Source organism: Crocuta crocuta, unplaced genomic scaffold, assembly GCF_008692635.1.
Source record: "Crocuta crocuta isolate KB4526 unplaced genomic scaffold, BGI_CrCroc_1.0 scaffold79, whole genome shotgun sequence".
Lineage (NCBI taxonomy): Eukaryota > Metazoa > Chordata > Mammalia > Carnivora > Hyaenidae > Crocuta > Crocuta crocuta.
The window spans coordinates 676,792-692,519 of record NW_027533329.1 but is presented as its reverse complement, the minus strand read 5'-3'; the positions used below and the strand labels follow the sequence as shown (position 1 = coordinate 692,519).

General features: G+C 35.0%; 1 protein-coding gene across 1 annotated transcript in view; it reads left to right on the top strand.

Moving 5' to 3' along the window:
• Nucleotides 1-15,728, top strand: part of LOC144218292 (glutamate dehydrogenase 1, mitochondrial-like) — a 46,326-nt gene that overhangs the window by 18,173 nt on the left and 12,425 nt on the right. The window contains exon 2 of the mRNA XM_077748139.1: nt 13,875-13,993. Within this exon, the coding sequence (XP_077604265.1) occupies nt 13,875-13,993 (119 nt within the window). The remainder of the gene's footprint in view (nt 1-13,874; nt 13,994-15,728) is intronic.

The following is a 15,728-nucleotide window of genomic DNA, read 5'->3' as shown; positions in this document are numbered from 1 at the left end:
GCACCTGGGTGGCTTAGTCAGTTGAGTTTCCAACTTTGGCTCAGGTCATGATCTCACGTTTCATGGGTTCTAGCCCTGCATCAGGCTCTGTGCTGACAGCTAGCTCAGAGCCTAGAGCTCGTTTCGGATTCTGTGCCTCCCTCTCTCTCTGACCCTCCCCTTCTCAGGCTCTCTCGCTCTCTCTCTTTCTCTCATAAATAAATAAAAACATTTTAAAAAAATTTTAAGTACAGTTTTGATGGTTAAAATAATTCAATTTAGTGGAATCAGCAATTCACAAGTTTTTAAATTTAACTATTCTTTTGTTACAATCTTAAAAAATTAATGTTTATTTATTTTTGAGAGAGTGAGACACAGAGTGTGTGCAGGGGAGAGGCAGAGAGAGAGTGAGACAGAGAATGCAAAGCAGGCTCCAGGCTCTGAGCTGTTAGCACAGAGCCTAACACAGGGCTCAAACCCACAAACTGTGAGATCATGACCTGAGCTGAAGTCAGTGCTTAACCAACTGAGCCACCCAGGTGCCTCTCCTTTGTTACAATCTAATTTTGTGATTGAGTTTGTTTTTATTTTTTATTTTTTTAATTTTTTTAATGTTTTATTTATTTCTAGGAGAGAGAGAGAGAGACAGCGTGAGCAGGGGAGGGTCAGAGAGAGAGGGAGTCACAGACCGAAACAGGCTCCAGGCTCTGAGCTGGCAGTCAGCACAGAGCCGGACGCGGGGCTCGAACCCACGCACCGCGAGATCATGACCTAAGCGAAAGTCGGAAAGTCCGACGCTTAACCGACTAAGCCACCCAGGCGCACCTGAGTTTGTTTTTAAATGAGAATTATAATACCACGTTTAAGTGGCCCAATCAAATCTTAAATATGGTGTCAAATGTTAGATAAAGCCAACATTTCTTAGAATCGTTTGTATTTTCATCAACTTTTGTTTCACATGGCTTTTTAAATGCCTAATTTAAGAAAAATTCTTCCTAAAATTTGTAAAGATATTATAAATAATATGAATAAAGCTAAACCTTTTGATTATCATGCCCTATCAGAGTCTACCCCTGTGTCCTCCTAATGATAAATGCTTGCACTTTAGTTTGCACACAGTAAGAGAATATATCAGTGCACTATATGCATTCATATATACACATAAAAATATAAAGAACTTTTACAAGTTTCACATTACTATCATTCAAAATGATACTACTAAATGTAAATTTTACTTTTACTCAAAAATATATTTTGTAGTACTAGCTATTTAAATATATATACATATTTTTGAATGTCACAGTAAGGCATTCTTGTTGCTTTAAAGCTATATTTATAGGGTACACTTTTTCTCTCAATTACACATTTAAGATAGAAATGAATGGTTATAGAACTTGTATACTTTTAAATTTAATAGAGAATGACCAAGCCTTTAGAAAGTGGATTCTGCATTTATTCATGAACATTTCTGTTTCCTTTCATCCTTGTCAATATTTGATTTTATCACACTTTAATTTCAAATTTTCCCCAATTTATTGTACATGTCATTTTGATGAAATATGATTGTTGGTCTTATTACATGTGGGGTTGAATACCTTTACATACATTTATTCGTTATAATATGTATTTTTTGTTTTGCAAAGTGTCATAGTATGCATTACCTCAATTTTTACTTAATTATTTCTTAATTACAAAATGATAGGAATTCTTTATATATTTGTCATACTCATTTTTTGCTCATTATATATAGTACAGATATTGTTGCTTGCTCTAAAGTTTATATTTTTCATTCTTTAATATGGATAACTATAATGTATTCATTTTGATATATATCAATTTTATTTTTGTCGTCAACCCTTTTATTTTATTTTTATTTAAGAAATTGTCTTTAAAGCAAGGTGATTAAAATATCCTCATGTTTTCTAAAACCTTTAGTATTTTCCTTTTCATACTGAGGCCTGTAATCTTTTTAAATGTTTATTATTTATTTTGAGAGAGAGAGAGAGAGAGAAGGAAAATGCACATGCAAGATCAGGGGAAGGGGAGAGAGAGAGAATCCCAAGTAGGCGCCATGCTGTCACTACAGAGCCAGATGCATGAGACTCAATCCCATGAACCATGAGATCATGGCCTGAGCCGAAATTGGGAATTGGGTGCTTGGGGCACCTGGGTGGCTCAGTTAATTAAGCCTTGGACTTTGGCTTAGGTTCTGATCTTGAGGGTCTTGAGTTCAAGCCTCATGGTGGGCTCTGTGCTGACAGCTCAGAGCCTCCAGCCTGCTTCAGATTCTGCGTCTCCCTTTCTCTGCCCCTGCCCTGCTTGCGCTCTGTCTCTCTCTCACAAATAAATGAAAACATTGGGGAAAAAAAAAATCAGACGCTTAACCAACTGAGCCACCTAGGCACCCCTAGGCCTGTAATTTTTTTACAATTGAGTTTTGAGACTTAAATTTCACTTTCCCCCATATGGATATCCTCTTATGCCAGTGCCAATTTTCAACTTTTAATGTATTTCATTTTTTTAATGTTTATTTCTTTTTGAGATAGAGAGAGACAGAGCATAGGCAAGGGAGGGGCAGAGAAGAGGGTGACACAAAATCAGAAGCAGGCTCCAGGCTCTGAGCTGACAGCACAGAGTCCAATGCGGGCCTCGAACTCACAAACAGTAGGATCATGACCTGAGCTGAAGTCGAAAGTGTAACTGACTGAGCCACCTAGGCGCCCTGATGTATTTAATTTTTGAACTACCTTTTTCCTCATACCCCAACAATAACCATTGATGTTAGTTTCTTATATGTTTTTTCATACATACTTTTAATACATATAGAAGCAAATAAAAACAGATTTTTTTCTTCAGCTACTTTTATATAAAATGTAGCATACGTTACCTACTGTTCTTTTATCTAATAATATAACCCAAAGGATTTTTATATTATAAAAAAGATTGTTTTCATTATTTTTAGTAACTGCACATTATTATACCAGTGTAATTAACAGAAACTTCTATCGTTTTGCACTGCTTTGCAGTCTCTGTCAAAAGTCACACAAGGACCAATGTGTAGGACTATTTCTTTCTTCCTTCGAAATTAAATTGATTTATTTTTAATCCCTGCAATAATATCCCATTCTCTTAAGTACTGTAATTTTGAAATGATTTTGAGCAAGGGCTTTTATTATTTAATTAGATATTTAATGCCTACATCAAATGTAATTACAATCACTTTTTCACTTCTGGTATTTATTTTTTATTCTTGAATTTGCCAGAAATGTAACAAATTGATATTCTTTAAAGTAACAATTTTTGCTTTTTATTTGTCCTTTCTATTTTATTTATTTTTCTAATTCATTAATTTCCACAATTAGGTTCTTATCTCTATCCTTCTTAGTCATTCATTTATTTTAATTTGCTTAAGCTTTTTTTCAAACTCTTTAAAGTGGTCAATTTGACCGTTACTTTTCAGCCTCATTCTCTTCCAGTGTTTATTTTATTTTTTAAAACATTTTTTTAATTTATGTTTGAGAGAGAGAGAGAGAGGCAGCGTGAGCAGGGGAGGGTCAGAGAGAGAGGGAGACACAGAATCTGAAGCAGCCTCCAGGCTCTGAGCTAGCTGTCAGCATAGAGCCCTACGCCGGGGCTCGAACCCACAGACTGTGAGATCATGACCTGAGCCGAAGTCGGTCGCTTAACCGACTAAGCCACCCAGTTGCCCCTCCAGTGTTAATTTTAAAGGCATGACTTTCTTTCTATACACAGTTTTAGTTGCAACCCACAAGATAATGCTGCATTTTCATTAAAATTCCATTTAAAATATTTTCTAATATATTTTATGTTTTCTTTGACCTAGGGATTACTTAGATCTATAAATCTTCAAACACATAGTGATGTTCACAATTATATTTTATTACAGAATTTAACTTAGTTGCATTATGATTTGTAAACATTTTCTGTACACTTTCACCAAAGTTTGATCCTTTGAAACTTGTTGTAACTTTATTTTAATATTCTAGCATGTGATTAATTTGTATAAGTATTTTTATGTGTGCTTGAAAAATATATAATTTTGCAGTTGCTGGGGGTAGAATTCTGAATATGTTCCTTAGGTCTTGTGTCAGTCAAGTTCATCAAACCTTTTATCTCTCCTAAAGTTTTTTCCTTTTTTACCTGCTACTGTGAGGCTTTTTTTCTATTATTGAGAAAAATTATCACTTGATTTTGGATTTGCCTATATCTCCTATTCCTTTAAGTATTTTTTAAGAGATTATGTTACTAGGTGCATGCAAATTTAAATTTGTATTACCTTTCTGGAAAGTTAAACTTTTCTTCATTATAATAATTTCCTCTTTACCTCTGCTATTTTTTTTCTTTTTATGATAATTGCTTTAAGAAAAACTGAAGCATAAGATACATGTAGAAAAATGAATATGTTCTTCATATACAGCTTGATGAGTTGTCGCAAAGTGAACACACCCTTATAGCTACTAACCAGTTCTGGTAATAGAGCATTACCAGAGTACAGAAGCCCCACTCAGATTCCCAAACTGTTTATACCCCCTTCCAAAGAGTAATCATCATCATATCTTTGACTGGTTTTGCTATTTTTATTTTTAAACTTTATATACTTTTTTTTGGTATTTGGCTTCTTTTTCTCATCATTATAATTGTTTATGTATCTGTTTATTTATCTGTTCTCCTGTCAATGGACATTTAAGTTGTTCCTACTTTGGGGGATATCATGAAAAATGCTGCTATGGACATTGTAATACATGGCTTTTGGTGCCCATAGATACATATTTCTATTGGCTATTAAATACAAGAGGACTTGCTGGGTCTCTGATTATTTTCCCCCACCTTAAATTCTAATTGTCTTTAAAATATCTACAAAAAGATATATTCTCTATCCATATTTAACTTTTTTTTCCATATTGTAATGTTCAAATTTTCTGTGCCCTCTGTGTTAGATATACCTCTTCCAAACAGCATATAATTGAATTTGGTTTTTAGCAGAGTCTGATAACCCTTTTCTTTAATAACAAAGTATTTAGGCTGTTCACATTTAATCTAATTACTGCTATATTTAGATTTAAGTCTATCATCTTATTTTGTATTTCTATTGGTCTCTTGAAACTTTTTTCTATTTTTTTACCTTTCATTAAATTGATGTAATATTTTTATCAATTAAGTTCCCTAATATCTATATATTGTCCTAAATACAAAGCAAATGTTTTATAAGCATACAAAATTGGAAACTGTGGTTAAACAGGGGACTAGAACTGGGTTGAAAGATAAAGAGGAATTTTAAAATTTACTCTATATGTTTGCTTTGATTTTTTTTATAATGGGCATATATTTTTTACCGACTTTCTGAAACCAGAACTGCAGTAATTCTGCTAAAAGATAAATCTAAGAATACATTCAGAAATAAGTAGATTTTTTTCCATTAATACTTTAGACTACCACTTCAGCTTTTCCGCATTTATCCACTTACTCTCAGGCCTAATAGCATAAATATAATTTACATAGCAAAAACATTCATAAAAAATTATATAGAGTTTACGTTTCTGTAAACGTAAAAATGAGTGTTTTCTGTGCAAAAGGACTTCCTGAGGTTCTTCAGAAGGAGTCTTCAGAGTTATATGGAAACCAACTTGACATTAAACTATTAAAAAACAAACAAACAAACAAAAAACAACAGAAGGAGTCTTCAGAACTGCCCTGGCCTTTGTTTTCACTAAGGTTTCATTAAGTAAATGATGAGCTCATAATAAATGTGACAGAGGAAAAAAGACTAGAATAATGAAAAGATCACAAAATGAGACGGGCTGTTTGTTTGTTTGTTTATTTTTGACCTTTGTCAAGTCCTGGCATATCTGTGGGCCTCAGTGTCCTCATCTGCAAGAAAAAGTTGGTTGATTTTAAGCATACTACCCATCATAAGAACATAACAGTGGAAATATTTTAAAGACAGGTAGTCAAGTACGACCTAGAAATTCTGCCCCTTCGTAGCTGTGTGATTTTGACACAGTTACCTGACTTCTCTGGGATGTGTTTCTCTTTAACAAAACCTGGGTTATTCTGAGGGATAAATAGTAAAGCACTGGGGAAAAACCCAAGTTCTGTTCTATAGCACAATTACTATTTATTTTCATCTTTCTAACAGATAGTACACATGCTATTAGTTTTTACTTCTTACTGATATCTTGAAATTGTATAAGTTTTAAATTAATGCTATGGGACACTGATGTGATATTTTATCATTGGGGTACCTGGGTGGCTCAGTCTATTGAGCATCTGACTTCAGCTCAGATCATGATCTCACCAGTTGTGACTTTGAACCCTGTGTCAGGCTCTGTGCTGACAGATCAGAGCCTGGAACCTGCTTCAGATTCTGTGTCTCCCTCTCTCTGTCCCTCCCCTGAGCACATACTTTCTCTCTTAAAAATAAATAAACATTAAAAAAATTTTAATAAAGTATTTTATTATCTAACCTGGAATTTACAAGGATGCCCCCTCCCCACATTAATAAAGTGCAAAATATGAATATGTAATATAAAATATCTTTTTACCATACATATGAATCCTGGGGCACCTGGGTGGCTCAGTCGGTTGGGCAGCCAACTTCAGCTTGGGTCATGATCTCATAGTTCATGGGTTCAAGCCCCTCATCGGGCCCTGTGCTGACAGCTCAGAGCCTGGAGCCCATCATCAGATTCTGTGTCTGCCTCTCTCTCTGACCCTCCCCTGCTCACGCTGTCTCTCTCCCAAAAGAAATAAACAAAACATTAAAAAACCAAAAAACATATGAATCCTTCAATATCCATTACTCTATATTAAGAACGTAAGAAGTTTATACATTTAAATAGTGATATAGTCTTATAAATGATATGTAAACAGTATATTGACAAAGACAATAAAAAGAATTAGGAAAAACAAAACCAAGCATAAAATTGAATACAAAATTACTAGTGTCTAAAAAAGTGTTACTACCATCTTTAAGGCTGTTTTACCCAGGTCGTTTCATATTTTGTATTATAATGTCACAATTGTAATAAATTTTACTATAAAGTGGTCAATATCACATTTGAAGGTCATTTTGGTAATTGGAAGTGAGAGCCTCCCAAAGTGAAGGCAATTGGAAAGCACAACATTTTACTTTCATGAATACAATGATTTAGTTCTTTGACCTCTAGTTGGTTAAGCATGATATATAGTAAAACATTTCACTTCTGATATATGCATGTGAAATCCCGACAAGAGTTAAAGGCAGAGTGCACATTTAATCTCCTGGCATTCCTCACTCTGCTTGAATAATCGCTAAAGTTACTTTGAAGTACTTTAGAGTAGAAAGCGAGTAAGAAAAAAGAGAAGTAAAGAAAAAGTAAAGAAAAGAGAAATCAGAAGGAAAGAAAGAAGAAAGCAAGGAACGAAAGAGAAAGAGAGGGAAGGAAGAATGGGGGAAAAAGCCGTCCATTTGCTTATTTTCCTTTCTGCACAAATGGCATGCTAAAAGAAAAAAAATATTTTGAAAGGCTTTCAATGTAAACAGGGACAGCTGTTTTAGACATTGTAACATGTGCAAGTTTGAAAGACACATCATGAAAAAAAATATTCATGGTGAAATGTCAATTTTATAGCTCTAAGAGAGAGGTCCTACGGTTTAGAAGTTAAAAGTGAGTTAACTCCTTGCTTATTCGAACATTAAACTGTCAGCATGGAAATAAGTTTAAAACTTATGATGGTCTGAAAATGTGGTGCTAAATGAAGTCTGAAGACCTATTAACCTGCCTGAGATGTAAACCAGGAACTATTACACTCTGCTGTTCGGCATGTATGCAAGTACTTTAAAGTAGTGTGCAAGCCATTAGGAGGTGAGGGATTAAGCTGAATAGTATCTCTCTTCTCCTAAATGTAGTGATAATGCTAGCTATTTTGGGTATTCCTTTAGGAATTGCATGCCTATAGGAAATGGTATCCAGTACTTGCTTGAAAACGATGACTTTATTTTTTTTATTACAGTAAGGCAGAACTGACAATCATTTAACAAGTTGACCAATAATCAGTTTTTCCTTTGTTTTAGATCTGCACTGCATTTAAAGGGAAAACTTAACGTTTGTAAACATACTTAATATGTAGATGATAAACACTTTGGATCTGCATTTTTGACAAATTATTCATTGTGTTCATAAAATATTTTAAAGAATGGTTCCTTAAATAAAGTATTGAGACTTGATGAATATGAAATAAAAATCTTAAAATCCAATTAATTTGGTAAGGAATTTGACCATCTTTCCTTTTGCTATTAAAATATCAGTCCTTCCTTTTTCAATATTATGTCGAGTATAATTTTAAAACGTTTAAGAGAGATATTTTATCAATTATTTTAAACTAACATATCAACCATGTATATTTGTTTCACAATTCAGCAAGATGGAAATGGGCTAAATCCAAATTACATAAATTGGAATAAGCTTAACCCTTTCAGCCTGAGAAAATAAACTTTGTTATGAAAATATCCTTTTCCTAGATATCCCTGTTTATGGGCTTTTAAATCCAAGTAGGAAAACAATAACCATTTTTATTCTATGAAACTGTCAAAAATACATTTTTAAAGGATCACATCAAAATATTTCTGGGTTTCTCACTCAAGCTTCTCTGTTACCTAATCTAGTGGGAGGGCCTACAAGCATAGTATAGAATACTGTTAGCACAATAGCTGTTAGAACAAGAAGGCAGTGGCTTGTTCCTTACTGAGTTCATAACCAACCTGTAGAGACGAGGTGATGGAAGCAAGGAAAAGATAGTAAAGATCTATTAACACCTGGCACCTAAATATGTGATACATACAATGCACACTAGAAAATGTGAGAAGGGAAAAGATCAATCTAGGCCACAGGGGTGTTAACTTAATTCGACTTGAAAGAGAAACAAGATTGAATGGTTGTCTCCTACACGATAGACAAGGAATCGACCTGTGATTTCATTCGGTTCAGAAGGTTAAGATATTACCAACTATGAAAATGTGGAAAGACGCTCAGTAACATCTGAGCTTTGATCTTGTACTTTGTTCTTTCATGTAAGCAGATGCAGTAAGTGCAGCAATACTGAGTGCAGGCTTCTTGCTCCTCACTCTGTACTCTCCTGGTTGCACTCTGACCCTAAAGACAGAGTGATGCTGGTCAGACATCTGTTCCTGTCTACCTCCTCTTAACGCAGAGTGCACAATAGAGTCATGGATGGCATTACACCATTTCGATGTCATCATGGAAATGAAAGTACGCTTTATTGCTTCCCTCTCAGATTGTGGTCCCCAATCAGCAGCATGAGCATCACTTGAGAGTTTGTCAGAGATATATATCTCAGCCCCTGATCTCCAAGCACCCCCAAATATAAACAAATATAATCATTTTTGTTTATCACTTACTCTGTTATTATTCACTCTTCAGTGTTCTCCATATTTTTATACCTCACTTGGAGTTCACAGTAGGTTTTACTGAGGACCTGAAAAATTCAATGAACTGGTAAATTGGGAAATATTTGTTTGGATTGATTGTGTGCAAAGGTGATATACTGACTTCATGTGATCCTTTGACATTAGTTTCAGTCTTTGCTACATCACAGATCACTGAAGTTCTCTTCTTTGCTGACCTTGGTTTTATAATCTTTGCTATTTCCCTTATTCTCCTATAGTCTTATTATAGCCATTCTCATTCTCTTTTCCCCATACCATGTTTTCCATTTAAAATTATCTTTTAATAGGGAAGGGGGCAAGATGCGGAGAAGTAAGGANGGAAACTAATTTGACAATAAACTATTTGTAAAAAAAATAAAAATAGAAAATAAATAAATTAATAAATTAAAAAAATAAAATTATCTTTTAATATATTACTTAACTTCAAAGTTTGATTTAAATGAATAATTAGTTTTCTCCAAGTGTAATATTACTTGGTGAAATACCCTTGTTGTCTAGATAAGTGCTATTTTATGAATATTAAATGTAAATGACAGACATATTCATGCTAATGATTTCATAGGCCAGGAGGTTTATTAATAGCAAAAGAGGAGTAGAGCTCAGCTATTCAATCTAGACAAATAAGAAAGAGTCAAAGGTTGGAGAGCCAAGAACCAAATATGGGAGAAAAAGCTCAGGTGAATTAAATAAAACAGAAATTATTATGTTTTAATAAGGTAGGAACTGAAAAATATCCATTGGGGTATTAAACTAATACAAATCTATGGATAATCTTCTTAAGAGAGATTTATTTTTGTGAGGTTTATTTTCTCATGGTATGAAAAGGAGCACAAATAATGAACTAGAATGAAACCTGATTTTTTCATTCTGCATTACTATAACATGACAAGATTTTAAGGATAGAGATAGTTAAGGTTTCTATAGCCTGTAACAATGTTCCTCTCTGTTCACACATCATCTTTCCTAGATAAATTTCCTTCACACCACCATGTACTTGAGGTTTGTTGATTAGTTAGATGAATGCAATTTTCCTTGGCTTGGTACTTAATTAGAAGTGATCATTGTTATAGATATATTATATGTTTGGATGTAAGCTGTAATTAATTCTGTGTAACTCCTGTTTTGCCAATTACCAAATCAGCACTCATTCTTGTTCTGAATGGCTGGCTGTCCCATTCTCCATCCTACTTCTATATCTATATTTTAAAATAAATTTTTGCCAGCTATGTTTTCTAAGGGTAACACTTATCTACTTGAGTTTCTTCCCCAAGTGGGCTCAGAATCCATTGCAAAGATAATGTCCGGTGAGCTGAGTTGGAGTTTAAAATTTTTACCATGATTTAAAAGGGAATGGTTGATGATGCTTTCTGGGTTTCTGCAGAAGGCATTCAGCCAGAATTTTGCCAGTGATGGAGAGCAGGGCAATGCCATTACAGTTGCTGCAGTCAGCTCTCCAGCATTTTATGTGATAAAATATATATCACAACACTCCTTCCAATCTGTCACACAACCCGGAGTATAATGCGAATCCAATCTTACCTTGGTGTTCCAACTTTCATCTCAGCTTTTCACATACATGGAACAAGATCTTGCCAATGGAATATTGTACATGAGTACAGAAAACTGTCACTACCTTTAGAGTTTATAGGTGTTAAAGCACTATATAAAGTGTCAGGTTTCACAGTAGGAAGTTTATACACCTGGAAAGAGCTGATCTATGTCCTACAGTTACACAAAGTCATAAAAGTTCGGTTGAGACAAGTGTTTATTATTTTGGTATATAAATGTCCTATGACTTTTTCAGAAGAAAATCACATACTCAGATATTCATGACTACTCTTATAATCAAATGGCCTCTAGAACAGACTGTATATATTAGGCATTTGTTCCATTAATATAATTCCTTGTTTTCTCAGTGGAAAAGAGGCCAGTGTGCCTGTAAATACCACCTTCCATTGCTTTAGCAAAACGTATTGGCAATAGTTTCTTTATAGTACTGTCGATTTTTAATCTTTTCAGAAGAACAAGAATGAAAGCTAGAAATAAGAACACTGAAGAAACAAATAGTAGAAAGAGCAATAAAAATAACGTTGAGCAGGATATTTGTTTAAGCAAAATAAAGATGATTAGGTTGCTTTTGTGAAGGAACTAGACCTGCAAGAAGGCTTGCTTTCACCCAAGTCTCCTAGCACCCACTGAAACATGGAATCAGTAAGAAAAAAGAGGGTCTTTAAAATTCTGCTGCAATCTCAATCTCTAATGATCAAATATGAAATAAAAAAATAATAGGAGCACCTGGGTGGCTCAGTTGGTTAAGCATCCAACTTTGGCTCAGGTCATGATCTCATGGCTTGTGCGTTTGAGCCCCGTGTCAGGCTCTGTGCTGACTGGTCAGAGCCTGGAGTCTGCTTTGGATTCTGTGTCTCCTTCTCTTGCTGCCCCTCCCCCCCTCATGCTTGCTGTCCCTCTCTCTCTCTCTCTCTGTCTCTCAAAAATAAACATAAAAAAAGAAAAAGTTTGTCTCTTTATTAGATTTATAAATTATATTATGTCATAAATGAAAAGGAAAATACTACACAATAGTAACACTATTCTTTCCTTCTACCTCCTAAACACATACCCATACACAAAAACATATCACCCAGGAAAAGAAAAGAAGCTTATGCTGTCATTTCTTTTTTTTAAGTTTATTTATTTTGAAAGAGTCGGGGAGCAGGGGGGACAGAAAGAGAATCCCAAGCAGGCTCTGTGCTGTCCACATATAGCATATCCTGGGGTGTGAACTCCCCAACTGCGAGCTCATGACGTGAGATCAAATCAAGAGTTGGATGCCCAACCAACTGAGCCACGTAGGCACCCTTACTCTGTCCTTTCTTAAATTAAGTTGTTTTCTTTAAAAATAAATTGGCCCATTAATTCATCTCTGGAATGTTAAAATTGCAAATACTGCAATCCTCTTACACAAGTAGCCTCCTTCAGAAATTCTTTAAAGAGTCTATTAAGTCTACTCAAGGCCTTTTATTTCCACCAAATTCGGAACCACTTTATATATTTCACCTGGTATACTCCCACCTGTCGTAGATACTGTTAAACCGCAAAGGCAGGATCCATTCTCACCTTTTTTCCTTTTAAGAGTGGACTCTTCCTTCTCTCTACCCTCAAGTTTTTGCTACCAGGATATAAAACAGAAGTTATTTGTACAATTTCTCGGTCTTTTTCAACTTAAAGACAAGCTGTGTGTTCTGACTCCACTTTTTCCTCTTCTGGCTTGAGAACCACAAATGCAGATTCAACCTTGACACAGAAATGAAAGTAATTTTTTGTGCGTAGCTGGCTAGCCTGGAAGCCAGAGGCTGCCTGCTTATATTTAGATCCTAAAGCAATGGAGGCACACATTTTTGGTCTATTTCCACCATTGTATTTGGGGGCCTCTTTCTTACAGTAGTTGTCTCTATATCCCAACTTGTAACACACCAAAGTGAAAGCTTAGAATAATATAGAGTAATAGTGTTCTTGAGCACTAAGGTACTCATGCATGAAACTGATATGTAGAGAGAGAAAACAAGATTTTTTAAAAGAGGGGTGCAGGGGTGGCTGAGTGGCTCCGTCGGTTTAGCATCTGATTTCGGCTCAGGTGGTGATCTCCTGATCTGTGAGTTCAAACCTGGCATCAGGCTCTGTGCTGACAGCTAGCTCAGAGCCTGGAGCCTGCTTTGGATTCTGTGTCTCCCTCTCTCTCTGCCCCTCCCTTGCTTGTGCTCTCTCTCTGCCTATCTGTCTGTCTCTCTCTCTCTCTCTCTCAAAAATAAATAAATGTTAAAAAAGAATTAGGAGTGCCTGGGTGGCTCGGTCAGTTAAGCGTCCGACTTCGGCTTAGGTCATGATCACACAGTTTGTGGGCTCAAGCCCCGCATAGGGTTCTGTGCTGACAGCTCAGAGCCTGGAACCTGTTTCAGATTCTGTGTCTCCCTCTCTCTCTGCCCCTCCCCCACTCATGCTCTCTCTCTCTCTCTCTCTCTCTCTCTCTCTCTGTCTCAAAAATAAATAAAACAAAAATTTTTTTTAAAAAATTAGAGGACGATTGCAAAAGCAAAACCATCATTTGCTTATTTTCCCCCAGAAGTCTTTTCAGCAACTTATAAATTGATTCCTGTTTCACAATGAATGTTGTATAGTGAAAGTAAACTGCACGTCTTGAAAATATTTATATATCTGTATCTGTAAAGTAAACCATACTTCTTGAAAACAATTACATATTTATATGTAAATATATGCATATATATGTATATACATGTAATGCTATTAAGAGGAATAAGCAACACACACTATATCTATGTCTAAAAGCACAATGCATATATACTGAGCTTTGATCTGAGATTTTTCATAGCATTCGATAGCCATTCCTTTGTGCTTTGCTCCATCCTTGTAGATCCATTAGCCTTCATATCAGTGGTCCTCAAAGTGTTGTTCATAAGCCAGTTGCAGGAGGATTAGCACCTGGGAACTTGTTAAAGATTCAGCGCAGATGCATTGAATCAGAAATGCCCAGTAGGGCCTGCAGATCTGTGGCTCAACAATCATTCCAGATGATTCCAGTGCATGACAAAGCTTGAAAAGCAAGCATCTCTTTAACAAGGTGGTAGGTGGAGTAGAATCAGCAGTCATTAATAGAAGAAATTTGTTGGAATTATATTGATTTAAAAACAATGATCCCAATATGTGTTTTTAAAATATCCTAGCCTGAGTTATGATATTCAATTAATCTTATTTAATTCTATAAGGATTATAAATATTTTTAAATTATGAAGCCTTGCAGGTGGTGAAATGCTATGAATTCTTTTTAGGTTAGACTAGATGTCACTTCTCAAATGTAATTATTATTCTCATTCATTATGCTAAGCGATCCTTTTTTTCTGTTTATATATATTTCTGTTTATACAGTACTCTTAAAATTCCATTAAGCGCCTTATACCTTAGAAAACACATTGTAATTTACGTCTTCATACTTTTCATATTTATGTGATTGCCCTTGGATTGCTATATAGTATTCAGAAATAATCACATATTTATTTAGTATTTCACCTTACACACATTTTGATATTTATTAGCTTATTTGAGAGTCCTGTTACGTTAGTTCTGTCTTCACAAAAAGTAAACAGAAAGTTTCAAGAAATTATGAGATTTATCAAAAATTACACACCTAGTAAGAGGGACATCCTGGATTAAAATTAAGGAGTTTTGAACCCAAATATATTCATTGCATTTGCAAGAAAATAAAAATAATAAATAAAATACAAGTTCAGCCTCAAAATTATATTGTCCCTGTAATTTTGTTGCAAAGTGTATTATTTACAAGGAAAGAACAGGTGGGCAGTGCTTGATCTCTTCTATGAGCTGTAAACCAGATGAATCATCTTGGGTAATTAACATTATTGAATATATGCTTTGGTGGGAAGAGAAGAGGATTCTGGGGACAACTACGGAAGGTGAGAGAGAACCTGGTTTAGCCAATGTGTTTATGTGACATGCCTAGGATATTTATTTATTTGGCATTCTCTGAGAAAGATCAATAAATACTTGTTTTTCCATTACATTGACTGAAAGGAAGACACATCTTGGGATGCAACTCTGTTTCAAGATGGATGTTCGAGGTAAGAGCAAACTTGTCTATCTTTTCCCGTGTAAGTTGGTATTCAGTAATATATATACATATAATAATACATATGTTAGGCACAATGCTAATTTACTATGAAAATGTAGGGATTATATTCCCTAAATATGGCATTTAAAGGAATATCATGCTTGCTATTACCCACAGAATTCCTACTGTAAGAGTCTGTTCTCTCTTCCCCCTGAGGAACCTGGTGGAAACAGGTAAGACTCATGAGGTCAGAGATCATAATATGACTTAAAACACTTGAAAATTCTCTATAAGATTATTTAAGATATTTTCAGTAGGAAAGTGAAATTGCTGTAAATATAATTGGAATCAACCTCCAAATGCACTATTATATTCATGAGTTGGAATAAAAAATGCTCTTTTATTTGGGAAATGAAATTATGGTTTGTTTCCATCAAATTTTCAAGTGTGGCCTTTTCTGATATCCTGCAAAGGTAATGCAGTCGGTCTCATGTGCGCGTCTCCTCCTACCGTACTTGTACAGGTAACCTTCGCTACCCAGCCTTCAGTTTGGTGGTGAATTCTTCCTTCTCTTTTGTAGGTTACTCCTCCCTTGGCTCATTCGTATTCAGAATTGACTTTGCACAGTTTTATTTCTGTCCC